The sequence below is a fragment of the Chlorocebus sabaeus genome, chromosome 14, assembly GCF_047675955.1.
Source record: "Chlorocebus sabaeus isolate Y175 chromosome 14, mChlSab1.0.hap1, whole genome shotgun sequence".
NCBI lineage: Eukaryota > Metazoa > Chordata > Mammalia > Primates > Cercopithecidae > Chlorocebus > Chlorocebus sabaeus.
In genome coordinates this window covers 57,962,059-57,989,386 of record NC_132917.1, presented here as the reverse complement: position 1 = coordinate 57,989,386, position 27,328 = coordinate 57,962,059, and the positions used below count along the sequence as shown (strand labels likewise).

The following is a 27,328-nucleotide window of genomic DNA, read 5'->3' as shown; positions in this document are numbered from 1 at the left end:
TTAACATATTTTTGTTGATATGCTTACAATTCACTGATCTTATGAAGTATATTTTAATAATTATAGTGATTATGATTTATGAGGTGCAACCAGTAAGGACTACATAAATAATACAATCGACCATACTTCATACTTTATGTTGAACTTCTAAAAGTTCAGTTAAAGTGTTACTTACTATAAACCTCTTTACTTCTAAGAAAAAAAAACTGCAAATTTTTATTATGGCTTTGATTTTGGGATTATAGCAGTATATTTAGAAATGACCTTGAATTCCATGTTGTTAGCTAAGATTGACTTTAGAATGCATGCAACCTCCCTCATGTCCTCCATACCTAGCTAGCCTGGTACACAGCCTTGTGTTTTTGATTTTAGAGCAGTGGGAGGAGAAGTTGCCATCTTTTATTTTTTCCCTAGTATAAAGAAATGTTCCCCTAGAACTACATAGTAAACCCCCTTCCCCCAAAAAGGTTAAGAACTACCAACTTTTAAATATAAACAGAATTAGTAACCAACAGTTACAAACATCACTGCATTAAAATATTTGCAGTTTGCATTTCTTTTTCATGTTGAGGTTCAACCTAAAATTGGAATAGAAGTGGTGATAATACCAAATACTATTTAAAAACTGGCATGTTTTCATTTGTTCACAGAGATGTTTAGATATGCTACTGACTCAAACTCAAGTACTTCTTACTTTCTCACTTAGTTGCTTATATCCATGGTGGGAAAACCTGGGAAACTTCATGGGTTGGCAGGAGTGACTTCCTAATCCTTCACTTCCCCTCCAGGCCTACCTCCACTAAAAAGAAAGGAAAACTGCAGAGGCACTGGGTTTCACTCCCTATAGAGAAAAATTCCAGAAGGAATAGTCATCATTGCTTTCTCCCTATTAAAGTTAAGAGTGATCACTTTCACCATATAGTCCAAAGCTATTTCCTGGGAACATGAAGCTAACGTGATTAAAATGTGAACTCTTGGCTCTGGGCTTTTTTTCCTGGACACTGTAGCAATTATGCAACCTATTTTTTCATCTCTGATTTTTTTTTTTAAAATCAAATTCTGTTATCTAGCATTCGGTCAACCAGATCTCTGTTAACTAGCAAGTGCTGCTATTTTATCACGATATTTATAACTGACGCTTCATGCAGCCCCTTCACAGGGGCTGGGGGCTATCCAATTTCTAAAGGGATGATTAAAAAAAAGATTAACTTCACTACTACTTTAATATAAATATTGTTGTTTTATGGTCCTTTGCAGATTGGTAAGTCAAGTTTGGTACATATTACAATTCCATTAACCAGAATATCCAAAATGAGGAAGAGAGTTGAATGTGTTGGGAACAAATCACTGTTACAAGACAATGGAAAACTCCTGGCACTCCACCAACTGATAGCAGCTGTGCTGCAAAGCCTTCATGGGACTGGGGTTTGGAAAAATGAGGTACCAGTGAGGTAGGAGGGGGAGAAAATAAAAAGAGCCATTTCCATTATAAATTTATTATTACAAACCTGAAGCTTTGACTATTGTGATGTAATACTGGTTTAAATGTTAGTCTTTCAAGATCTGGATTTATTATATTAAGTACATTTTAAAATTTACGAGCATATTGCCAGAACTATAAAGCAAAATGCCTTTAGTATGAAATTACGATATTTTTAAATCATCTGCTTTTTAGGCCATTGAAATATTAAGTACCATTACTATCAAGAGATAGAAACTTTGGAAACTATTATTATTATGCTTAGTTGGACATGTATGCTGCAAATTTCTTGGCTGTTTTATTTCATAATATGTTTCAGTAATAAACGTTTGTAAATCAGTTCCTTCATTTTCATGGTTGTGTTCTTCCTAAGCACAACCTCCTAATTTAAGAGACCTTCATGTAATATTAAAGTTTCAACACTTTTTGCTTTAGAAACAGAAATCTGCATTTTATAATTAATAGTATGGATTCAGTAAAATGGTTTGTACTGAGAAACAAAAACTGGGCATGTCTCCCATCTAGATTACTCATCTGTCTCAAATCTTTTAACAATAGAGTATGACAGAATATATACTGCCCAGAAGCATTTGTCTTTTACAATTCAGGGCAAAATATATATATATTTTTAATGACATCTTCCCATCTCTTTCTGTCCAGTTGACTAAAACATAAATTATACGACTTGGTAAAAATGCCAATAAGGGCCAGGCGCGGTGGCTCACACCTGTAATCCCAGCACTTTGGGAGGCCAAGGTGGGTGGATCACGAGGTCAGGAGTTCGAGACCAGACCTGGCCAATATGGTGAAACCCCGTCTCTACTAAATATACAAAAATTAGCTGGGCGTGGTGGCATGTGCCTATAGTCACAGCTACTTGGGAGGCTGAGGCAGAAGAATCGCTTCAACCTGGGAAGGGGAGGTTGCACTGAGCCAAGATCACGCCACTGCACTCCAGCCTCAGTGACAGAGCGAGACTCTGTCTGAAAAAAAAAAAGCCATTAAGAATATTAGCCAAAAAGGAGTATTGCCATTTTGACAAGTTATTGACAGTTATGAAAACAAAAAGTTCATCTTGCAACCCATTCCCACAATGAGGATCTCTGTGTGTCTCCCTCAATCAGATGAAAAGTACTAGAGAAAGGGGAAAACAAAAGACTCACGTGAGGAAGGGCTTATTGGACTTGCAAATGGAGGGGGGAAGTAGAAGTGGCTTATTCTTTCCTTACCTACACAAATGAAAATTTTGGTTTCTAGTGAAAGAAAGGCTGCGAATATGTTACTTAACTCTCAACTTCTCAACCAGATGGAAACAGATGTTATTTGACCTTAGCTAGAGAGGTCAGTGTACATATCTACTTTCAGAAATCAGCTAAAAGCTAACTTTGAGATTGCCCAATGTAAACAGAAAACAAGATTCACTCTGATTATCTGTCTTTGAGAAAAAGCAAGACTGATAGTGGGCACTGGCTTTTTCTTATAAGATAGTCTAACTCAACTGTTAAATTAGTGTTGAATAACATGTTGTGTATGCACATAAAAATGACAGGAATGTGGGTAATTACTAGTTGACATGCTATTTTATACAATATGTATTGATAACATTGTCAATTAAAAATTACATTGTATACTAACTTGAAAATATGAAAATATGAAATATACCTCCAAATCCCAAAATCATATGCCTTTGGTAATAAAAAATTTTTTTTTGCTAGCAGTTCAGTCAGCATAATTCTGTTCTAAATAGCATTCAAGTGTTTAATGATTTGGTTTTTTAAATGACTGATTAAAAGTAGTTTTTCGTTAGGTCAACTTTATCTTCTTTCAACAGTATATAGATGAACAAAACCAGGAAGTCTTAACTCTAGAAATGCCAGACATAGTTGACTATTAAACCTGTGCATGATTCTCAAAATAGATATCTTAAAAAAAAAAAAAAAGAGAGAGAGAGAAATGCACTAAGCAGAACCTAGAATTTTCCACTTCAATATCTTCTTTTGGGGTTCTTGTGTTCTAATGTTAAAGATGATCTAAACATTGTATTCTTTTGCAACTTATTTGCAACATGAAGTGTTCCCTCCTTTCTACCCTGATGGGAATAAGAGCAGGTGGGCTAAGCAAAAGCTACCAAACGAGAATGACAAATGTGGTGACCTGTAAATCTTAAGAGAAGGTTAAAGTTATTATTTGACTTACAGCAACTGCTTCCAGAAGGAGCCCATTTAAGCACTGACTGGGGAAGCTCATCCAATAGACTAAAACAAAATAAAGTAATGCACAATTAACATGTTTTCAACCCTGTGACTATTTTGACTAGAAAACAAAACTCTAACTCTGTGTTGGTAGCTTACCAAAATTGTGACTTTCAGTGCTTTTTTTTTTTGTCATCCAACTATAATGGATAGGAAAGTAAGCAGAAGTAGAGAACCCTCAATGCCCATAAACTAATTTTATATCAATAACCTAGACTAATGTAGGGGCAGAAAGGTGTGATCTTTTTCCTCACCCACCATAAGGGTTGCAGCCAACATTCCTATAACAAAAGACAGGTTAACAGGAGAAAGTATAACAAATTTATTTAATTAAAGTTTTTTATGATACGACTTGAGAAATGAAGACCAAAGACCCAAGGAAGTCTATCTTTATGCTTAGGTTTGATGAAGAATAGACAGCTGTGTAGGAATGTGACTGGACAAAAGGGTATGTTCTAATGATACTGAACTGGGGCAGGGGGATCCAGCAAGGCCTGTCCATATTCTTGTTGATGTGTGTAGCATTTATTCCTCCTGGGGATGGGGCAGGACCCCTTTGGAATGAGGGTCTTCAAGGGAGAAGGGAGAGGGTGACCTTTCTAGGTTAAATGCCTTGCTTAGGGTACAGGGGTTTTAGTTTCTATAACCTGCTTTGGTAAAGAGGAATTCTGGTTTCTATGACTCTCTTCTTGGGAGGAAAAGGGATGGGAGACAAGAAGGCAAGAGAAGGTCAGAGAGAGACTTGGCTTCTGAGGTGGCTTCTGGGGCCATCCAGTCTTTCAGTTCAAAGGTCTCAGCATGCCAAAGCACCACACTTTGTGGTATTGTTCTCTAAGCCCCAATATTAAACAAAATGGAATTATAGGAATTATAAATGCTTTAACTCAAAGTTTATATATGCAGAAACACAGAAGAAGTAATATTTACTATGATTTTTTTTCTCAAAAACAATAAAAATTCATGCAAACATTGTATCTGAAGTATATATGTGCATTGTTCTCCACTGTGCAATATTTTATGCTGTCCCATGATTAAACAGGTTTGTAGGATGCTCAACTGGTAAGTATAATGCAAATATTCCAAAATCTAAAAAAATCTGAATTCTGAAACACTTCTGGTCCCAAGCATTTCAAGTAAGGAATACACAACCTATAAAAACATTCAACTAAAATTATTTATATGTGTGAGTGAGTCACCACCTCTGGCATAGGCAGTAGCAACAATACACACATTGATCCAGTAGCACGCTATGTCAGGAAAATAAAAGGCATAAGGGAGATACAGTGTCTTGGTTGAATATACAATCACGCCCTTATGGGGAATTTCAGTGTCATACCTTCTCAGCAGGTTGAATAAATTATGATTATGTATTATGTACTATAACAAGTTTGAAAATGTCTATGGTTTATCTGAATTATAAACTTCATAATATGATATTGGCTTTACTAGTCTATAGGTTTATATTATTAATCAAGTCAAAATGAAGATATTAACATATGTAGGAGTCCCCAAAATGTAAACAGAAGTTACATTTGATGTATTAGTATTATATTTTATTTTACATGACATCCTATTATACATAAATATGCATAAATAGGTATATTCACTATAGACACCTACAATGAATGTATCTATATATACATATTGATAAAAAATTAAAGCAAGTCATATTAGTCTTATTAAAAAAACAAATATATAATCATTAGAATTAAAATGTTAGTTTTTTAAAATAGCATCATTACTTTGTTATACATTATTGTAATTAGGTAAACTGAGTTGGAAAATTAAATACAAAAACTGTTTATATATTCCCATCACTGTGTTTTGACTTGACCCATATTTCGAAATTTTACATGAAAGTTAATATGGACACATCAATCACTGCAGTAAATAACTGGTTTAGTTCTAAAACAGACTTACATAAATATGTTTTAGTTTTGGGTAAGGGACTAGGATGATCAAAATTCTGAGTGGAGAAATATTTCATGTATGTCAGTATTTACAAACGTAATACATATTTTTCTGAATCTGCAGGCTAATCTTTCTCATTATTAAGAACTGATGCCACACTGAATTTAAAGATAGATTTCTATGAATCAGTTAATTTTCCCCTAGCTTTGTACTCTTCTGTTGAGATTGTCCTACTTAAAACTTAGCTTAGCTGCTGCTTTTGCTACCTGTGGATAACTACTGTTAAGCATATCTTGGTATATAATGAAAAACTGGCTATTCTGTGCTCTATGCAATTGACTTTTTCTTATGCCTGATCAGAGAGAGAATTGTAGAACAGTAACACACTCTGTTCTTAGTCTGACCTAATTTTTATGCCAGCCGAATCCAGGTAATAAAAACTGAATGTAGAATATTAAAAATGTTTATGTGGCTACAAGATTATCTCATGTAAATAGCTCATGTAAAAATTTTCTTTCTTAAGAAAGAAAACTTACTTCCTCCAAGACAGAAATAAGAGGTATGTTGCTCTCACTTGAAAAATATAAGCCCCATTTGTCCCTTTTCACGTTGCTGTTTTACATAGTTAATATCAATCATACCCGGCTCAGACTACTTCAGCATACTTGTACAATGCTAATTTGAAAATACTCTTCCTTGAAAACACTACCACCTAGAATCTAAGCTTTGGAAAATACCACGTAAAGGAACAGATATTTCACTTTATATCTTGCACTGTAATTCAAGTACATATCTTTTTATAAGGTTATCTTAATGGATTTTATGTGATAATTGTTTGGTTTTTTAAAACATATTTTTCAAACTAACGAAATTTGCTTTGGTTGTCATGTTGGGAGAATGCCAATCTCCTCCATGTTGTTAGGTCCCTTTAATGTATCCCTTCAGACCTGCTGCAGTACATGATGAAATACTTGAAAATTTGTACTTTGTTTTAGCAGTCTGCACAGCCACAGGGTCCTTCACGCTCTGTTCCCAGGGAAGTTTCCCACACAACCACCGCAGCATGCAGTAGCCAAGGATCTCAACGTCACTTCGTCTGGACAGGGCTATAGGAGTAAGCATTAGAGAGAAAGATAAGGGATAAGCAAGTCCTTGAGAAATGCAGAAATCTTTGGGTGAATTACTATTGATGAAATATGAAAAAGCCAAATAGGCAAAGTGTTTTATTTGTTCAGCTGGAATAAAACTTAAACGCCCAAGCATTTGGCCCCAGTCCACAGACAGGCAGTGACTGGTTGCTGTTGAAAGTAAGGGTCAGTTTCCTCACCTCCTCCAACTTCATCTTTCCTTAGTCTGGCCTGTCACATGAACTTGATCCCCATGGCCTCTGACATGATCCAGACAACCCATAACCCAGCACCAACACTTTCTCAAAGAGCCAAGCAGTAAAACAAAGAAATAAATGTCTGCAGCTAAATTGCTAACATATGTTCCAGGAAGTCCATAGGGTCTGCATTGGTCATGCAGAGACCCTCTGAGTGCAGACTAAACATTGATGGCCTTTCCTGTTCCACTCACACTAGCAGCATTTTAAGTTGGAAGAATATGACAAAACTGCCATCTAGTGTGCAGTATTAAAAAATGGGTCTTTCGGAAGATTTTTCAATCACATGAAAATACAATAAAAATATGTCTCCTGCTTTGGATACAGGGTTCTACAATTTTACAAATATTATTTTTAGATATAAGCAGCAGCAAGCTAAAATTCTGGTCCCATATCTATATAAAAGTGAGGCAACGGTATTGGAGGCTGGGGGGAGAGCCAAATAGAGGCTTTCAAAATTTAATATAAGATGGCTTTTCATAAAAAGTACATTAAAAGCACATTTTCAGGCCCTTGTATCATTTATATCAAGCTATTAAATGCTGTAGACTAATTTAATAATTTAATATATATTTGTAAGTACCTTATTGAGAAGATGGACAATGAAACCTAGGAAATGTGTGAAATATAACTGATACTTATTAACAAACACTGAAATAAGGATTAAAACATTAGCAAATACCCATAAAATAAACTCATTTTTATAGTCATTCAAAATTGTTATAAAACAATAGGCTAGTATTTACATTTCTATCATTACTCGAATGTTCATCTGTGTAGGGATATATAATCTCCTAAGAGCAGTAAGTGGCTGTTAAACCTGCTATAAACAGGTATCCTATTTTATTATCTTTCATGAAATAAACTCTGAAAAGTTACTCAGTGAACTTAGTTTTTAATTTAAAAAGTCATCTACTAAGAACAATGATGCCAGCACATTGTAACTACTTTTGGTTACCATGTATAAGTTATTATAAAAGCAGAAGACATGATTAGCTCTTACACTCTAACTGCTATTAGCGTATTGGATTATTAAAGGCCCTTCAATCTAGCAGAATGCTACAGTCCCATGGGTGCCATTTACTTTCCGCACAAGCTTCAACGATGTCCTAATGCAAGACTTCGCTCTCATGTTAAAATAAAAACACAATCTCTACCACACTGTTCTGTAGTGATTTCTTCAGTAATAAATCTCCCATTAATAATGGAATGGTTCCATTTGTACAGATGTGTTCACAAGTCCCCTTTCTATTACTGCAATTCCTGATTACCATCACTTAAAAAAAATTCATCTCCTCTAATTTTCAAAAAATGATATTCTGGCACCGTGTTTGGATGATATAAGCTACCCACAAGAGGCCCTTTGAGGAAAAACAATCAGAATTAAAATAGATTGAACCTTCCTAGCCATTTCCCGCTACCCCCCAACTGAGGGATTAATTGATATGAAGCTGTAAGTAATGACAAGTCATTTAGATTTCTGAAGCCAATCTTTCATAAACTGGTCTTCATTTGAAATAGCCCTTTGAGAGTTAACTTTACTTCACTATTGTAGTTTGGTCTTACCTAATTAAAATACATTATCACATTTTTCAATCTTTTATTTTCTTTTTTGCACATATGTATTAATAACTATGGTTAGGTGAATGTTTTACCACTGTTTACATCCAATAGTCACCCTTTCCTTTCCCCCCACTGAAGAGTGAGGGACTAAAAATGTTTCTAACTACATACCTCTACCTGCAATTCCCTCTCAGAAAAACAAATTGAAAAGTTTGACTTGTTTAGTGAAGTTAAAATCTTAGACTTTGACAATGATTGTCTTCTTTCCATCTACTGTACACAGAGGAGTAATTTTAATACCTGTTAATTAAAAACAAATATTCTAGATGACAATATTAAAATATATGTGTCCATGTACAGTTTACACAAAGAATTGATTATAGTCAGAGACCATTAGTGTCTAACTATAAAAAAAAATTTTTAATTTTAAAGTTGCTTCTTTAATTATACAATTTTCAAATTCATTTTAAAACATGTTAAGTGAAGCAGTAAATAGAGCTCTGGACTAGGAATGAGATCCAATTCTTGCCCTGCCACTAATATATTACATTTTCAGCTCTAAAATCAGATGATACTGAGCAATACATTTCTTTTTAATATATTTTCATTCATTTGAATAGACAATACATTATGCATTATTTTGTTTCTAAGTCATGTATTTGCACAATTTATTGTAATACATAGGGTTCTTCAGTGGCATTTGGTAATTAATGTAATTACTGACAGTATATTTTCATATAGATGTCCTAAAATGAAGTGTTTACTTATTGCTTGGAACTGTAATGAGATTTAGTTATTTCTAAACTTTCTCAAGTTAGTTTCTAAATATTATTAATAGCATCTAACTTATATTGAGCTTAATAAGATGGACTAATATACATCACTCTTTTTGTTGAAAGTCTGTGGTATTCTCAATTGTTCAACATTTCTAAATTATAAAGTACTGCCAAAGTAAAAACAATTAGAAAGAAATAGGCACAGGTGGGGATTTAAGTTCTATTTAACTAGAAAGAAAATTTTAGAAATGGCTGATAGTAGAATGCATAATTAAAATAAAAACAATTGACGTGATTTATGGAGAGCTGCTACTGTGCCTGCTACTGTGCCTGGCACTCTACCTTTTTATTATTTCATCTAATGTTTCAAACAATTTAAAGTAAGTATTAGTCCTACTGACAACAATATGGAGACTCAGAGAGGTTAAATAATTTGCTCAATATCACAGAGCAGAAATTAATAGAGCTCATCACTGAAATCCAAGTCTTTCAAAAACCAAAGCCTGTGCTCAATCTTATAATTACTTTGCTGCCGGGCACGGTGGCTCATACCTGTAATCCCAGCACTTTGGGAGGCTGAGGTGGGCAGATCACCTGAGGTCAAGAGTTCAAGACTAGCCCGGCCAAATTGGCGAAACCCCATCTTTACTAAAAATACAAAAATTAGCCAGGCGTGGTGGCACACACCTGTAATCCCAGCTACTCAGGAGGCTGAAGCAGGAGAATTGCTTGAACCCAGGAGGTGGAGGTTGCAGTGAGCCAAGATAGCACCACTGTGCTCCAGCAGGGGTGACAGAGACAGACTCCATCTCAGAAAAAAATAAAAACAAAAAAAATAATAATTACTTTGCCTCCATCATTAGTTTTAACACCAAACAACATTAAACACATGACTTCCATAGTGAGGAAGGTATTTGAAGCAGGCATTTAAACTTAAAGCACCAACACATACTGACACAAAAATAGTGGTTTTGGCAAGGAATAAATAAGTGGAAGATCCGGATATCTAAGCTGCATCACTGACCAAATTTTTCAGGTTACTATCCTTTCATGAAATTATTTCTTTTAAGTTATTTCATTCCAATGAAGAAGGATTCGTTAAAATATTTAACTATAAAGTGACAAATGGTCCTTCTGAACTGTTATAAGAACAACAGATAAGTTATCTTAGTGAACTAGTCCTTGGTCTAAAGACAAACTGGAATAAAACTAGCCCAATTCACCAAATGGACTGAAAGAGGAAGTGGGAGAAAAAGAAAAGTCTACATATTAATTCCAAGATTTATCTCCTTATTTGCCTAAAGTGTTTTCTGTTTCATTTTATTTCTTATACTGAGTAACATGGAGTATGAAGAAAAACAGGTTCAGTAGGAAATTTTCAAATAAACTTGAAAATTTCTGCATCAAGCAGAGTTCAAATGCCCAAGATATTAATACATGTGCTCAGAAAGACAGTAAGAAAGCAGAAAACATCTGAATAAGTGAAACAATCTGACAAAGTGAATGGTGACTATCTGCAGAACAAATTTAAAGTTTATTCTTAGTTTTCAAACTGGTAACCTATGCAATTCAGTATTTTGTCAATTCTGGTGTATAAAGATCCAGAATATTTTATGGTGATCATGACTTACTGCAATTTCAAAAAGGATATTAGGAAATATTAGGATGTAATGTGTCATATTTCAGATAAAATATTAAACCCAGGCCTCTCTTATTTTTTCAGTACCTTTTAAATTTTAAGCCCTAGTTTTGTGTGTGTGAAACTTAGGAAAAGTCATTCAATAGAGCAAATGTATCTTAGACTTGGCCAATGTAAGTATTCTTAACCCAACCAAAAGGCCCAGACATAAGTATTGCGTAAACCATGTCATTTCCCCAAATTTGGTAGCATGAAAATACATTCTCAGTTTATTTCACATACATTTTGTAAGTTGGAGTGCTAGATTAGAGTGAAATGAAACCATGAAAGAAACAACACAAGACTTGGATTTCACGTATCGTAGCAATTGGCAAAAATAAAAAAAAAATATTCAATATATTTATTTCTTTGATACTAAATATATTGGATAAACAAATGGACATTTAAAATACAATTTAGATATATTTTATGGTCATCAAAGATGTCAAATTAAGATAGGTATTATAGACTCAATGCACAGGTCTGAAGTATTTAAAAAAGCTCAATATGTTAAATGCAGTGTATCTCTAGAGAAATTAGGTATTGACTGCATGCCTCAGTGAGTAGAAAAATCTACAAAAATCTATACCACACATTGATTCAAATATTGCTTTTTAACATTACTAAGAATGTAACAAATTTTAAAATAGTATATTTGACACAAATATAATTGTCTTTAAATATCAGGCAATAAGCCCAAAATATGTCAGTGTTTATACATGTTAGTTTTTGTAAAGAATAAAAAAATTAATAATAGAAAAAATAAGCCCAACATATATTACTCTAATTTTATATTAAATGAAGCACTTTAGCCACTTACAAAAGTGACCTAAAGGTCACACAAGAGAATTGAGTTTGGAAGAATAACCACATTTAAAAAAAAAACCATACAGATATGCAGATGTATAGGAGTTCTAGGAATAGTTATCCATCCATTCATCCATCTGTCCATCCATCTCTATACATCTCCGTGCATATCTTTTGGTTTGTAATAACGTAATAGCTAATTTTTTTCCCTTTTAACTACCCTCCTTTTACGTAAATTTGAATTAGAAAATGCTTAGATGTAATGGCTGATTGGCAGCTTATACAAGTTCCTTCATTATAAAAACTCAATCCATAGAAAAATGAGATTTAGCTTGAGTTTTTTAATAACCTGCTACAAAAAGTAGCACAGAACAGATAGTCTGATCAGGCTAATAGTAGTCTCTATTGAGTGGCTAACTCATAAGTCAGTTTTACACTGAAGCTTGAGTATTTCTCTTCAGGTCTCTTGGCTTGACCAAGAGATAGACCTGACACTTGGCAAATGCTCTGGCACCTATAAGTTCTATATCCTAGTGAATTTTTTTCTTTTTTTTTTTTTTGCTCTTTATACTTTATTTTGCACTATTTTTCCTCAGTATTTGATCTCATAGTTGGACTGAAAAAAAATTTTTTCTAAGATTAAACTACATCGTGGCTGTATTGAAAGTAAACACATGAATATTTATGAATCTGACCTGCATTTTCCTATAGGCTTTATGGCATTGTTTATTCTTGTTTCTAGATATGGCTAAATGATTATTTATTTTCTAATAAAATCATCAACTGAAATGTTTTACTTTCGAAAATTAAATGTAAAATACAGGAGTGAACAGTATTCAGACATTTGAAGATATCATACCTTCCATTTTATATCCCAGACTAAAACGTCACGTTAAAATGTCAGCAAATATATATGTGGGTGTGTATGTGTATATATACATATATAAAAATATGCCTAGAATTTTAGTGTAAATCCTGTTTAAAATACATTAAGGAAATCTACTATTTTATAGGAATCTGGTGAAACCTTTGATAAAAATGAATATCCATTCTATCATATAACTTTTCAGCAAATCCCAAAAATATTTAATGTAGGTTCTTCCCTGAATATACCTCCCAGGGATGTAATACCATCTTTCTGTGATCATTCTCAGTTCAGTCTTCTCCCCAAAGACCAAGGGTGGTGAAATCTTACCAACATATTCAACATGCATTAAGATTTTGGAATGAAAAATGAAAGTAGACTAAAAAATGAAAATGTGTTCATATCTTTCAAGAAGACAACACAATGAAAACGACACCCTAAGCAATGAAATTAATTGAATAGGTCTTTCAGATTTACCACAGTCCAAACACTGACCATACTAACACATAACAACTCCATTTCTCCTTCCACAATCACAGTGGTTTCTTAGCAATTCCACTACTCAAAACTAGATCAGAGCAGTATTAGAACTACCAGTTGAAATAAATGACTCAAACATAAGTTGGTATCATTATTAATATAACTGGACCGATGCTTAAGGACATGTATGATGAATTTCCAGTTATACCATTATCAAAAAAGTACTGTTCCTAAAAATTCTATTAGGTATAACAGAATAAATCTGGCAAAGATGAAAAACAAAATTTCACTGAGAGTGAAAGAACTTTAGATTGGAAAAAAACCCACTATTCATGAGCATTTAATTCTTACATTTCTTGAGTACTTAATTCTCACATTTCTTAATGTAAGATACATTCTATATTATCTTTAAATTCTCACTAATTTATGAACAATGTGAATACTGAAAAATCATACAACACTGCAAAATTTCTTACTGATCATTACTTTTCTAACCAAACTATACTTGAAAAAAAAGTAGTCATTTTTTACTTTGATCAGGAATATAAAAGATAATTTTCATTTCAGAAAATTCAGCCTATGAATCTTTCTGAAAGGAAGAAGTTATACTTGTTTTACTTTTGCATTGGCCTACCTTAAGCTAGTATGGGTTTTAATGCTCTGCAAAATGATCAAGACCCTCTACATTACATGGTCAATGGTCCTTTTAATAGAAAAGGCAATAATATACAGTTGTTTTCAACAACTAAAACTTGTTAGAAAGCATCAGTTTAGGGTAGCAGTTCAACAACCATTAAGAATTGCGAATATCTGTCTTTTGGTGAAAACGTGGTCTTTTCAAAGCTGTTTAAAAATTATTTGTTTGGTTTAGCATATTTGAAAATACTTTGTAAACAAAGTTTACAAAGAATATAATTTTGAAAGCCAAAGTTTTTCAATAATCACCATTTTTTTCACTAGCATAACATTAGAATTGACTTTTTGTCTTGCTGACAGAGCAACTAAGAAAGTACAGTTGCATTGACCATATTGATTGTGAACAAAGCAACCATCAGTGGGACTCGGCACCATATATTTTCAATATTGACCTCCTACTTCCTTTTCCATGGCTTTCTGGGTCGGCTATTGGATTTGGACTGCAGTGTAATAAACAGCTAAGGTTTAATTAATGGTAAATGAATACAAGACATAGGTTATGACTTTAACTAATTAGGGAATTGTTGAATTAAGTCTGCCTTGGAATGCAAGGCAGTACAATCAATATCCAATAAAAGGACTATGTATGTAATTTACCTGCAAATGTGTTTCCAATACCATCAAAGTGAGTTTAAATAAGTAAGATATATGAAAGGCAACTGGGAGAGATTTCCACAAATTAACACTTTATTGTTTCAGAAAAAAATATCCTTATTGTTGAGAGATGGTATCTTCTGAAGCTTTGGTAAAGGTACAGTGGAAAAACAGGAATAATTATTCACATGTGCAATTTTTTTTTTTTTTTTTTTCTGAGGGGTCTTGCTCTGTCACCCAGGTTGGGGAGCAGGGGTGTGATTATGGCTCACTGCAGCAGCCTCAACCTCCTTGCCTCAAGTGATCCTCCTCCCACCTCAGCCTCACAAGCAGCTGGGACCACAGGCAAGTGCCAACCCTTTTGTATTTTTTTGTAGAGATGGGGTTTCACCATGCTGCCCAAACTGGTCTTGAACTCCTGGGTTCAAGCGATCCTCCTGCCTCAGCCTCCCAAAGTGCTGGGATTATAGGCGTGAGCCACTGCACCTGGTCCACGTGCAACTTTACCAAATCTGTAATATTCACTTCAGTATAAACATTCAGTGCTGACCTCCAAGTTTTACCTATACAAACTGCGATTTTCTGGCCAAAATGAGCAAGTTTTGCTTACTTGACACATTTTTCTCCTTCATCACTTGTCATAGCCTATATTTCTTTCCACTGTTAGAAGAAATATTCATTGGCATAACAGGAATTCACTACTTTTGATAAAAAATCTCACCAGTGCTCTTATGCTTCAAACTGACTATGCAAAGGTCATTTCATGCAGCCTCACTACCCTTGTCTCTAATCACTCTTCTGAAATAAAATAAGAAAAAGAAAAAAGAAACCCACCTACTCCCTTGTGGGCATCCAAGCTGGTAAACTCTATTGTCCCATTATGGCCTTTTCTAGGATTTTCCTGATACTGTTTGTGGTTCCCATTGGGACAATATCTGTAGGAAAGTCCATAATCTGCAAGATAAACCTGGAAGACAAGCACAGACAAATGAATAATGCCTTTGTCCTCTGAAAACATAACCTTTATAATTAAGTCTTAAGAAACTGATAGGTTAAGAGCAGCCTCAGATCTACATTTTATCAAACCAAATGGTGCCTTAGGATAAAATATGTACAGCTGGGGGCCATAATAACTAACTTTCCAACTTAAATTCTTTCTTCATCATTGGCATATCTTATTTCTGAGTTGACTTAGATTTTTAATCTTTTTATTTTGCTCCTAAATTTCCTTCCCTCCAGGTGGGCATCTAGACATCATAAACCACAATATGTCTTTTTATTTGTATTCACACAGTTGAGGAGGCTCTGCTTTTTCCTGTAACCCCTCCCTGAAACATAAAACTATTTCAAGCAGGAAGAGGAGATAACAGCAAACATTCTAAAAAGATAAACCTGATTTTGAATAACATGGGTTTGAACTGCACAGGTCCACTTATATGCAGATTTTCTGCTGCTTCTGCCATACCTGAGATGGCAAGACCAACCCCTCCTTTCTCAGCATACTCAACGTGAAGACGACGAAGAACTTCATGATGATCCACTTCCACTTAATAAATAGTAAATATATTTTCTCTTCCTTATGATTTTCTTAACATTTTCTTTTCTTTATCTTACTTTATTGTAAGAATACGGTATGTATAATACATAGAACAACAAAATATGTATTACTCGATTGTTTATGCTATCAGGAAGGCTTCTGGTAAACAGTAGAATATTAGTAAAGTTTTGGAGTCAAAAATTAAAATTACGCAAATTTCTGACTGTGCAGGGGAGCAGGGGTCAGCACCCCTAACCCTGGCATTGTCATAGGTCAACTGTAAACCTAATGTTATGAGTCCCCTTTAACAGGAAACATAATGATAGTGAAGAGACTGTAGGAGGTAATGACTCGACCAAAACACAAGAAACACTATTATGTTATCTGTATTTATGAATGGAACATCAATGCAGAACTTTTGACCTTTCACATGAATCCGTATTATCACTGTTATCTTTCTAAGTCAGTTAGAATTGCAAGCAGGGTCTCCAAACAGAATACAGATTGTTAAAAGTCAGATAGCAATTCAAGTGAATTTACCTCAGATTACTTTTGGAGAGAAAAGGAAGGGGGAGAAGCAGTTTTACAGACAGAGCATATATTGAATGGAGAAGTGTTTTGACTAGACATTTACTGTGACATGTAGTCAGAAAATAGTAGTTCCCAACTGTGGTTACCATTCCCCCACCCCAGAAAAAGAAAGCAGTTTCAACTTGGAAAATGTATCATTTCATACACATTTCTTTAAAATTAAGGGCAGTGTTTCATAATGCAGCTTCAAGACAATAGAGTATTTACCATATAATCTGCACTTTAAAATGTAACTATTAAGAGGAAATTCTGCATTTGAATTTTAGTTTAAGTTTTTGGTTTTAGGATAGGCTCAGTAAGAGATATTTTAAACTTTAAAATATAAACAGCACAGAGTTTTCTTCATTTGTTGGAGTAACTTGCAAGGCTGTCTGAAAACAAATATTTCAGTTTCTCTCTCTCTCCCACAGATGCTATTTCTTAACATGGCCTCAGAAGTAACTGACCTCTCTGCCCTAACTCAGCTAGACACATCAGGATCAGATATGGAACAGGTTGCTTGCTTTCATTGTGTCTGATGCATTTTTGTCTTTATTTCAAGAACTAAACAGGCTTCACATTACAAAGCTGATATCCCAAAAATGAACATATTGGTAATTACACAAATGGAATTGTATTTTAATAGTTTACTATTTTAAAAAAGAGCCATCAAGAAGCTTTTTTAATGTACTCACCAGTACAAAGAAATAAGACTTAAATTTTATGAGGTGCCTACTATGCACCAAGCAGTATGCTAAGTGCCTTACATCTACTGATGCTGCAAGTCCCATTATCTCCATTTTATTCATCTAGAAACTGAAGTTTAGTGAGGTTATGTGGCTTGTGTAGTAAAATGAAGTCAGGAATTTATGGCAATTCTGACTCTAGAGCTTTTACTCTCAATCACTGTTAAAGGGAAATAGTACCAGACAAGTTAAAAACATAAGATTTTATTCGAGACTACTGCAATAGGAGAGAGGCAAGTGCAATACGGACGAGAGTTTGAACTAAACTTCAGTGAAACAAAAGGTGGGAGTTTTAAAGCACTGGGGTGAGACAGCAGAAAAGTACCAAAGGATGTTACAGCAAGGCTGGTCAAAGTGATCATGCCATCTATGTTTGCTACTTGGTACTAAGGCTCCTACCTCCCACAATGATTAATACCCTGCAGAGGAATGACCATCTTGGGTTATACAACTGGCAGGTGGCTGATAGAAAACTTATTATCTCAAAGGGAAAGAAAAGAATTTATAATTTCAAGTATTCTTAAGTTAATGCTTTAAGAAAAGACGTCAGGGGCCTACAGTCAGGAAGAAGCCTGTCAAGTTGTGTCAAGCTAAGGGGAATACTAAGGCTGTCTCTGTCATCACTAAGCTACAGACCTCTGGGTTGTGCTAGGTTGCTCAAACATTGAAGGGCAGTATAGGGTTTACATTTAATATAAAGATGAAAAACTGGCCAGGCATGGTGGCTCATGCTTGTAATCCCACCACTTTGGGAGGCCAAGGTAGGCAGATCACTTGAGATCAGGAGTTCAAGACTAGCCTGGCCAACATGGTGAAACCCCATCTCTACTAAAAATATAAAAAATAGCCAGGCGTGGTGGCATGGTGGCACATGTCTGTAATCTGAGCTACTCAGGAGGCTGAGGCAAGAGAATCGCTTGAACCTGAAAGACTGAGATTGAGTGAGACGAGATTGTGCCACTGTACTCTAGCCTGGGCAACAGAGCAAGACTCTGTCTCAAAAAAAGAAAACAACAACAATTAAAAAAAAAAAAAAAAAAACAAAGACAAAAAGCTGACAATACAATAAAGAAGACATACATTAGCTATTTGCTGACTATTTCAGTCCATGAGTATTTCAGACCTAAAAACATTTTACAACATACACGGGTACAACCTTGAGGAGCATGCACTCTAAGAAAGAAATCTCTCCAACAACACTTGTTGTTTTCCAATCAACGAGAAATGTTCTTGGAGGTCTTCGTAGGAAGTTACAGGTAGAATTCAAATAATCATGAAAAGCTATTGAGCAAAACAGTAGAGTTAAGACTCCTTTAGCAAAATGAACAACCATCCATCCCTACCCTCAACCTTCATATAAATCTTTTTTTCCTAGTTTGGACTTTTATCCACTGGCTTATCACACAGTTCAAAGTATTTATATAAATATAAATATAAAAGGATATAAATATCCTTTAGAAAATTCTAGGAAATATTCTCTAAGATTCTCACAGAAGTTTTGTCACTAGTATATATTAATATATTTTTAAAATATAAGATTATGGGCACTATGAAAGAGATCTAGGAATGACTGCCTTTGGTGAGTAGAAACTATATGTAAGAAGAAGTCAAGTCAATAATCTGTCCCAAGTAATCAAAATATTGACAAATGAATTTGACTTGTTGGGGCTCAGAAAATAATATTCCAAATTACGGCACTTTGGCATGCTAAAAACTTTTTTATTTTTATTTTATTTTATTTTATTTTATTTTATTTTATTTTGAGATGGAGTCTTGCTTTGTCACCCAGGCTGGAGTGCAGTGGTGCGATCTCGGCTCACTGCAACCTCTGCCTCCTGGGTTCCAGCGATTCTCCCGCCTCAGCCCCACGCCCGCCTAATTTTTTTATTTTTTATTTTTTGTATTTTTAGTAGAGATGGGGTTTCACCATGTTAGCCAGGCTGGTGTCGAACTCCTGACCTGAAGTGATCTACTCACCTTGGCCTCCCAAAGTGCTGGGATTACAGGCGTGAGCCATGGTGCCCAGCCAGAACTTTGAATTAAAGGAAACTGAAAGGCCTCAGAAATAAGCCTCAGAACCAAGGTCTGTGTCTGTACTTCTGCTCGCTGTCTCTGTGGTCCTCTTTCTTTCCAGAAGCAGCAGGAGGGGCTCTCTCTGAAGTTCCATCATCTGATTAAGGGAAGTTCTTCCAGAGGAAACACAACTGTCTTTTTCTTTTTTTTTCTTTTGAGATGGAGTTTCGCTCCCGTTGCCCAGGCTGGAGTGCAGTGGCACAGCCTCAGCTCACTGCAGCCTCTGCCTCCCGGGTTCAAGTGATTCTCCTGCCTCAGCCTCCTAAGGAGCTGGGATTATAGTCGTGTGCCACCACGCCTGGCTAATTTTTGTATTTTTAGTAGAGGTGGGGTTTCACCATGTTGGCCAGCCTGGTCTCGAACTCCTGACCTCGTGATCCACCTGCCTCGGCCTCCCAAAGTGCTGGGATTACAGGCATGAGCCACTGTGCCCGGCCTAGAAATGCAATTGTCTTAAAACTCCTCCCTAGGAATCTCATCAAATAATCAGGAAAGATTAGTCACCAAAGAAAAGACTAAAAGTCATAACCACACTCAGACAGGCTTTTAGTCTTCTGAGAGCAGTTCCAAGAGATTACCTAAGAGACTTTACCCACATATTAAGACAACTTGTGTTCATAGTGAAGTTCCACCCTTCAGCTTCCCACAATGTGCTGCAATGTCCCCCAGAGCTCAGAACAACTTTGTCCGAGGTGAGTAGTCTGTTGTTTGGGTTCATTCACTTCCCCTAAAAGTCATTTGCTTCTAAAATCGCATATACTTCCCCACTTCCCTCTTCCATATGAAGAGGGTATTTAAGCCTCAACCATCTGGACCTTCTTTGAGTCTCATATTTTCAGGACTCCCGTGTCCATATACATAATAAATTTGTAGGCCTTCCCCCCCCCCCCCCCCCGTTACTATACTGTCAGCTTATTTCACTGACCCTTCGGACAGAATGGAAGAGAAGTTTTCTATCCACCCCTACAGACTACAATTAGGTCACACTGAGAGTTCTACTAAGATGACTTAGTAGAGAAAGAGTCTAGAATTTTGCTAGAACAAAGGAGGTGTGGGGGAGTGAACACTAGAAAATACTATCAAATAAGTAAAGGAAAGGAAGAAATGAAGTAATATCTTTTGAGGTTCTATTATCTAATAATCACTGGGCAAAGTACCTTTCTCAAATTATTTCATAAAATCCAGACAAACAAATCCAGCCTGGTAGCACTGGTTTTATTTTACACATAAGAAAGCTGAGCATCCCAGCAGTTAAATAACTTGCCCAAGTCACAGAGCTAGTAAAGGATGAAAGCAGGATTTGAATCCTGGCTGATATGACTTCCAAATTCCATTCTCTTTTTTCAAAAATACAATATAGAATTGAGGGTTCTGTCAACTTCTGAAATTATGTTGAAGTCAAAAATGAGTTTGTGCAGAACTAAATCTATAGTAGGGGTCACAGTCTAGGTCCTATTTTTATACACCCTAAAGCTAAGAATAATTTTTACATTTTATGGAATTGTAAAGGGAAAGAAAAAGAGAAGAAAATGCAACAGAGAACCATATGTGACCCACAGAACTCATAAAAGCCTAAAATATTTGCTATCTGGCTCTTTACAGAAAAAGTTGCCAATCTCTAATCTAAAATAAAACTTGTTTCAGTTTAACTTTTTGAACATATTACCTTTTTTTTTTCTGTGAAATCAAAAACAACTGGCTAATTTTTTTCATTTTAATTGTAAATATATGTAATACCCCTAGTTTTAAACAAGCCTGCTAGGGAACTCAAGATTTATACCCAGATCAGGGAGGTGTGATTATTTGCGTTGTAGTACGACTAGCCATAGGAATATATAAATAGTTACTCCCTATACAATTATTTTTATTTTTATTTTTTAAAAATAGAGATGGGGTCTCACTTTGTTGCCTGAGCTGGTCTTGAACTCCGGGGCTCAAGCAATCCTCCTGCTTCAGCATCCCAAAGTGCTGGGTTACAGGCGTCAGCTGCTGTGCCCAGCCTCCCTAACGCATTTCAAATGATTGTCCTTTTATGTACTTTTTCTGAATGTAGCAATCATTTCCCCTCTCCATGAGTACAAGGGACAGCCCTATCTGCATCCCTTCACCTTGACACAGAGATTTTTCTATTACCCTATATTGACTCTCACATGGTTTTCTCGCCTTTCTTAGACTTTTTTTTTTTTTTTTATTACTTTGTGAGGTAGATAGGGAAGATGGATGTCATTATTGACATTTAACAGATGAAAAATACTATATTTCCAAATGATGTAAGCCACCCAACACTCACTAAGGCCAGCCTGTCCAAGGGTTTTGTTATTTTAGTGAACTTCTCAACTCCTCCAATAAACAACTAATTTTAACTAACGCTTTTATGGGCTTTCAATTTTGATATTTTATGATTGAAAAGGTAGTGTTGCAGCCACTGAGGTGTAATCCCATCAAGAAAGAAGTGGCCCTTTACTTGTGAGGAATGCAATAAGCTGACACCCACTAGGGGGAGGACCACTGGGATTACCACAGCATGTGCACCAAGGCCACACTGTTCCTGGGCCGTTGATCACGGAGAGTGTGTGACTATTTCTGCATAGCTGGGGTCTCTCCTAATGGGTAAGCTTTGCTTTGAGCTCCCCAGTGTCGGGAGCGAGCACTGAGATTTTGTCAGATCTGCATCATGTCTGAAGCTCTCCCTCCTCAATTCTGCCTCTTGTTCCCTTTCCTTTCACAAGTGTCAGATCAGCATCCCACTCTGAAAGCCTTCCCTGTTCAATCCGGCTTCCTCCCCTTTTATCTTTCATGGGCATTAGATTTCTTGCCTCCGAAAAGCCCTTGCCCTCCTAATTCTATCTCAGTATTGGCCTCCCCGAGAACACCATTCTTGGTAAACAAGGTAGGGAAATTGAGGAGAAACAAAAAAGTACTATATAGTAATACAAAGCACAAATTTGTACCAAAACACAGTAGCATCTGTGAGGCTACATGTATGTTTTAACAGATATGAATGATTCTGGTGAACATAAACATGCTGCTGCTTCATTCCATGTTTCATTCTCTTTTGGTCATATAGTTATTTTCATAAATATGCATTTGATTTATTGTGAAGATTTTTTGCATTGTGGTATGTTGTTGGAAAAAATAAGAATAATTATGCCCTTTGAAATAAGATAAATGATTGCTTTTTGTTCTAAAGAAAACCCTTTAAAGTTGCTGAATACATGTATGTACATGTTCTCCCCAATTTATGACAGAGGGGTCAATAAATCACAGCCTTGATTAAAGAATGGAATGAAGATGAAAAGCAAATTAGCCTTTGAGTATGATCACGAAAAATACAAGTTTCATATACTCAGCAGCCTGTCTAGAAAATCACCTTCCTATTTTACCTGGCCAGATTTATACACAGGTACAGGTATGCCATATTCTCAAGTTCTATACTTAGTTAAGCCTGTATTTCCAGTCTTCTTTGCTTCCTGATGCTTGTAGGCTTTTACACTGCTTTATTTTTCCAGATGGGTGAGTAAAGCTAATGTTTAAAAAGAACTCTGTGATTTTGTGGGCAATAGAATAAGACCCCATCTCAAAATAAATAAATAAATAAATAAGTATATGTATATGTATATATAGAAAGAACCCTGTGAAATCTCTCTCTGGTGAGTTGCAAGAGAAGGGCCCTTATATGTAGAACCTGAAATGGTTTGGCTGTGTCTCCACCCAAAATCTCATCTTGAATTGTAATCTGAATTGTAATCCCCATATGCTGAGGGAAGGACCTCCTGGGAAGTGATTAGATTATGAGGGTGGTTACCCTCCACTGTTCTTGTGATAGTGAGTGAATTCTCCTGAGATCTGATGGTTTCATAAGGGGCTTTTCCCCCTTTCCCTCTGCACTTCTCTCTCCTGCCACCATGTGAAGTAGGACATATTTGCTTCCCCTTCTGCCATGATGTAGTAACCTGGGGCCTCCCTAGCCATGCAGAACTGTGAGTCAATTAAACTTCCTTTCTTTATAAATAATTAAACCTCCTCTCTTTATAAATTACCTAGTCTCAGGTATTTTTTTTTTCATAGCAGTATGAGAACAGACTAATACAGATCCTTTTAAGCGCAAGGCAATTTACTGGGTTTTCCCCTTGTACACATGAATTTGCTATTTTAACAATGCATAAAGTTATTTAGCTTTTTTAAATTTATGCTTTGGCTCCACGTTTAAAGGCTGTAGGCTCCTAGGGGTTGAGGGACCAGGATAATGTCGTATATCCATTTTTGTATCCGTAACAGCACCTACTCTAAGGCCTTCTGCACAGTTGGTTTAAATAAATTTTTATTGATTTGAATTGATAATAATTAGACAAACTGAACTAAATATTTTAACAGATACCTGAGTGCCAAGCATAATAAATAGGAAATGTACACTTCAAAAAAGAAAAAGAAAAATGAATGCATACTTATTGAATACTTGCTGTCAGAGCATTAAATACTTTACATAAATCAAATCATTTAGTCCTCATGACCCTAAGAAGTTATTTTAAGATCTTTTGAAAATTAGAAAAAAAGGATGAGTAAGGCTAGGTTATCTATGTAAAACAAATAAATTCTAGTAAATGGCAAAGCTGAGATTTGAACCTAAACCAATCTGGCCAGAAGTTCTGAGTTATTTTCCATATGCCTCATATAGCAGAAAGGGAGATGGCATAAGCACATCTACAGGCCTAGAGGTAACGTGTACTCTGACAAAAGCATAAAAGTCTATGAAATTATACAGCAAGGAAAGACTATTTCTAATAGGGAGACTCAGAGAAAGAAGCAACATTTAAGTTGGGTACTGAATAATTTCTAAGATTTCCACAGATGGAGGCAGGGAATAAGAAACACACAAGAGGGCAACCAGAGCATGTGTCAGTGTGTGTTGAGGGCACAGAAGTTGGTGGAAACACAACACAAGCCAGAAACAAAAAAAAAACAAAAAACAAAAAACAAAAAAAAGGGAGAAAGAAAGGTTTGCATCAGTTTCCAGAGAGCCTTGGAAACCATGCTAAGAAGGTGGGGCACAATTTTTGTAAGCAAATAGATGTCATGGAAGGGTTTTTTGGCAAAGAATAATATTATCAGCACTGGCAGCATCATAAGAAGAAAATGGATGCACAGAGTCCATTTAGGAGAATATAACAATACAGGCAATCAACGGGAAGTTGGACTAGGACAGTGGTGAGCAGAAGGGAAACAAAGAAGAGATTCACAAGTTACTGGATAAGAGGGTTGAGAGAGAGAGAGTCAAAGACAACTCTGCAAACAGTGTAACTGGCTGGGTAAGTGAGGATTCAATAAATAGAGAAAAAGAGAGTAAGAAGAAGAAGGGGAGATTTGGTAAGAAAATGATTCAATCACTTTTGTACCAAAAGCAAAGTAGCTGACTGGTGACTAACACCCTAATCCAACTAGTTCCTGGTTTGTCCATTTATGGAGGACTGAGTGACAGAGTAAAAGTTGATGGAAAAAAGTAAAGGACCTCTTTCCCATCAAGAGTAAAATCTGCTGCTCTCCTGCTTCTCACGCAACCGAGAATCCTGAGTAGCAAGCAGCCAGACTGGCTCAAGTGGAAGCATTTCTCAATGCTTGATATGATGTTGATATGAGAAGCAGGAGAATGTAAGCTGAAGACAGGGAAAAAAACATTTGGAGCTGGCAAAGAAGCAGGACACTGATGTGAACAAATGTCATTGTCCACTGGGATGTGACCACACATTAAATCACATTTGTTCACTATTTTATGTCCACCATGAAGATTCATATGAGAGAATAGATGCATATACAGCTCTCAAAATGAGGTCACTTATGAAGAACAATATTAAGTAGATAAACTAATTTTTCCTGTTGTACAATATAATACCTTATAATTTAGACAGTTTTGTACAATTAAATCTTTTCAATTAGCACTCCTTGCTGTAAAGAGAAATGTGTCCATTAAGGTCTCATAATGGGAGACTGACAAAAATTATACTAGGCAGAAAGTCACTCATCATGACTTTTCAAAATGGCAAGCTAGATACCACTTTTAAAACTCCATACATTTTTCCAGAAAATATCATGTGTAAAGAGAGAAGACCTTGAAATTGAATGGATTAATTCACAAGAAACTGAAAAAGGCCAGTTACTTTGCAATATGAACAGCATTGTAGTTAACTACTTTATAAATAAATAAAAGGTCTTCAACCAATAAAAAAGAAAAACCCACTGGGAAGAGTATATACATGTATTGAGCAACTTTAAAGCTTTTCTTTAAAACAAAAAGCCATCATTTATCTTATTTGAATAGGGAATAATATTTTCCTATTTTTCTACAAGATACCATAAGGCAAAAATCTTCACAATAAATCACATGCATACTTATGAAACCATTATATGACCAAATGAAGCAGCAACATGTGTATGTTCACAAGAATCACTCGTATCTGTTAAACATGGATGTAGTCTCACAGATGCTATTATGTTTTGATGCAAATTTGTGTTTTGTATTATCATACAGTACGTTTTTGTTTCTCCTCAATTACCCTGCCTTGTTTGCCAATTAAAAAAAACCCCACAAATGATACTAGTGCTTTATCACAATTCCAGCTAGACAAAGTAACAGAACCTTAAAGAGGTGCTGGCTTACTTTTCAAATATGAGGTTTATTAGAATAAGCATGAAGATACAGTTTTCAAAACTATAGTTTATCCTTTATCTTTTAGTGAGCTGTAAACAGCAGTTTCTGTTTTCTGATGGAAGCAACATGTGCTTGTTCTTAAAACTAATCTGCTTTGTATGCTGGATCATTTTTTTCCTCCTAGAACTTATATCTATTCATATTTACAAACTGAAAATTTTATCCTTTCATATTTTTTGAGAGTGAAAGACTTAATGACATGCTCACGAAGTCATTATATTGGATAACAACCAGAAAAGCTGTGCCTCTCTTACTGCTTCATTCCATCTTCTGCCCCATCAGGACCAAGACTACGACTGCCTTAAATACTACCATAAATTCAAGTATCAAAACAAAACCTTGATGTCTATTTAGTAATATTCTAAATGATAATAGCATTTTGACCTCATGATCTGCTTTTCTATTCTAACCTGGTTCTTTTAGGAAAACATCAAAGCCTGTTTGATTAAATAGGACTGTGACTTAATAGGTTTTTCAGACTTCTGGGGAAAATTCCCTCAACAGTTCATAGGCTAGCAAGTTGCCTTTTTACTAAAAATACCTTCACCTATTATAGAAAATCTTTTCAATTACAGGCTATTTCCAACTTGTTCTTTTGACACAAGTTCTCAAGGACTACAATAAGAAACCTATGATACTCTTAATGTCTAATCAAGACACACAACCTGTGTTTATACATTAACAAAATTTAAAAAGCAATGGAAGAGGGGAATCTGGATTGCATTGGCTTAATGGTCTTCCTCTTTGTCTGATTCAAATCTGAACCTAATCAAGACTTTTCAGTATATCAGTAAGCATTATCAGAGCTTGGTATATCTGTAAACAGCAGACACTCACAAATTGTTAGCTTATATAATTCGACTGCCACTGGTATATTATAAAAAGGTTCAACATACATAGGCTGTGTCTACATAAAACACAACTATCCAGCATTGGAAGTAGCCTACTTGGTTTACACTAACTACAAATTCTATTAAATTCAAAGACAGTATTTGAGGTCGCCAGCAATAGTGCTACCTGCATAGCCCCTTGGAGTTCCATGGTTTTTAACAGCCACTAAAAAAGGACACTTTTTAATTCATTTAATTTACACAGTTCAAGGAGTAATTCAAAATCAGAAATGCCATTTTCCCACATTAACTGAAAAAAAAAAAAAAAGCCTATATGTAACACTTTGTGAAACAGGATGCTCAAATATTTTGGTCATAAACTG

The 27,328-nt window shown here is 35.4% G+C and overlaps 1 protein-coding gene across 4 annotated transcripts in view; it reads right to left on the bottom strand.

The window, feature by feature from the left end:
• The window catches only part of VRK2 (VRK serine/threonine kinase 2), a 104,583-nt gene that overhangs the window by 20,372 nt on the left and 56,883 nt on the right, over positions 1–27,328 (bottom strand). For all 4 annotated transcript variants that reach the window (XM_073023013.1, XM_007970544.3, XM_007970545.3 and 1 more), the window contains exons 8-10: positions 15,321–15,453; positions 6,629–6,749; positions 3,677–3,735 (exon numbers count right to left, since the gene is read on the bottom strand). In XM_073023013.1, the coding sequence (XP_072879114.1) occupies positions 3,677–3,735; positions 6,629–6,749; positions 15,321–15,453 (313 nt within the window). The remainder of the gene's footprint in view (positions 1–3,676; positions 3,736–6,628; positions 6,750–15,320; positions 15,454–27,328) is intronic.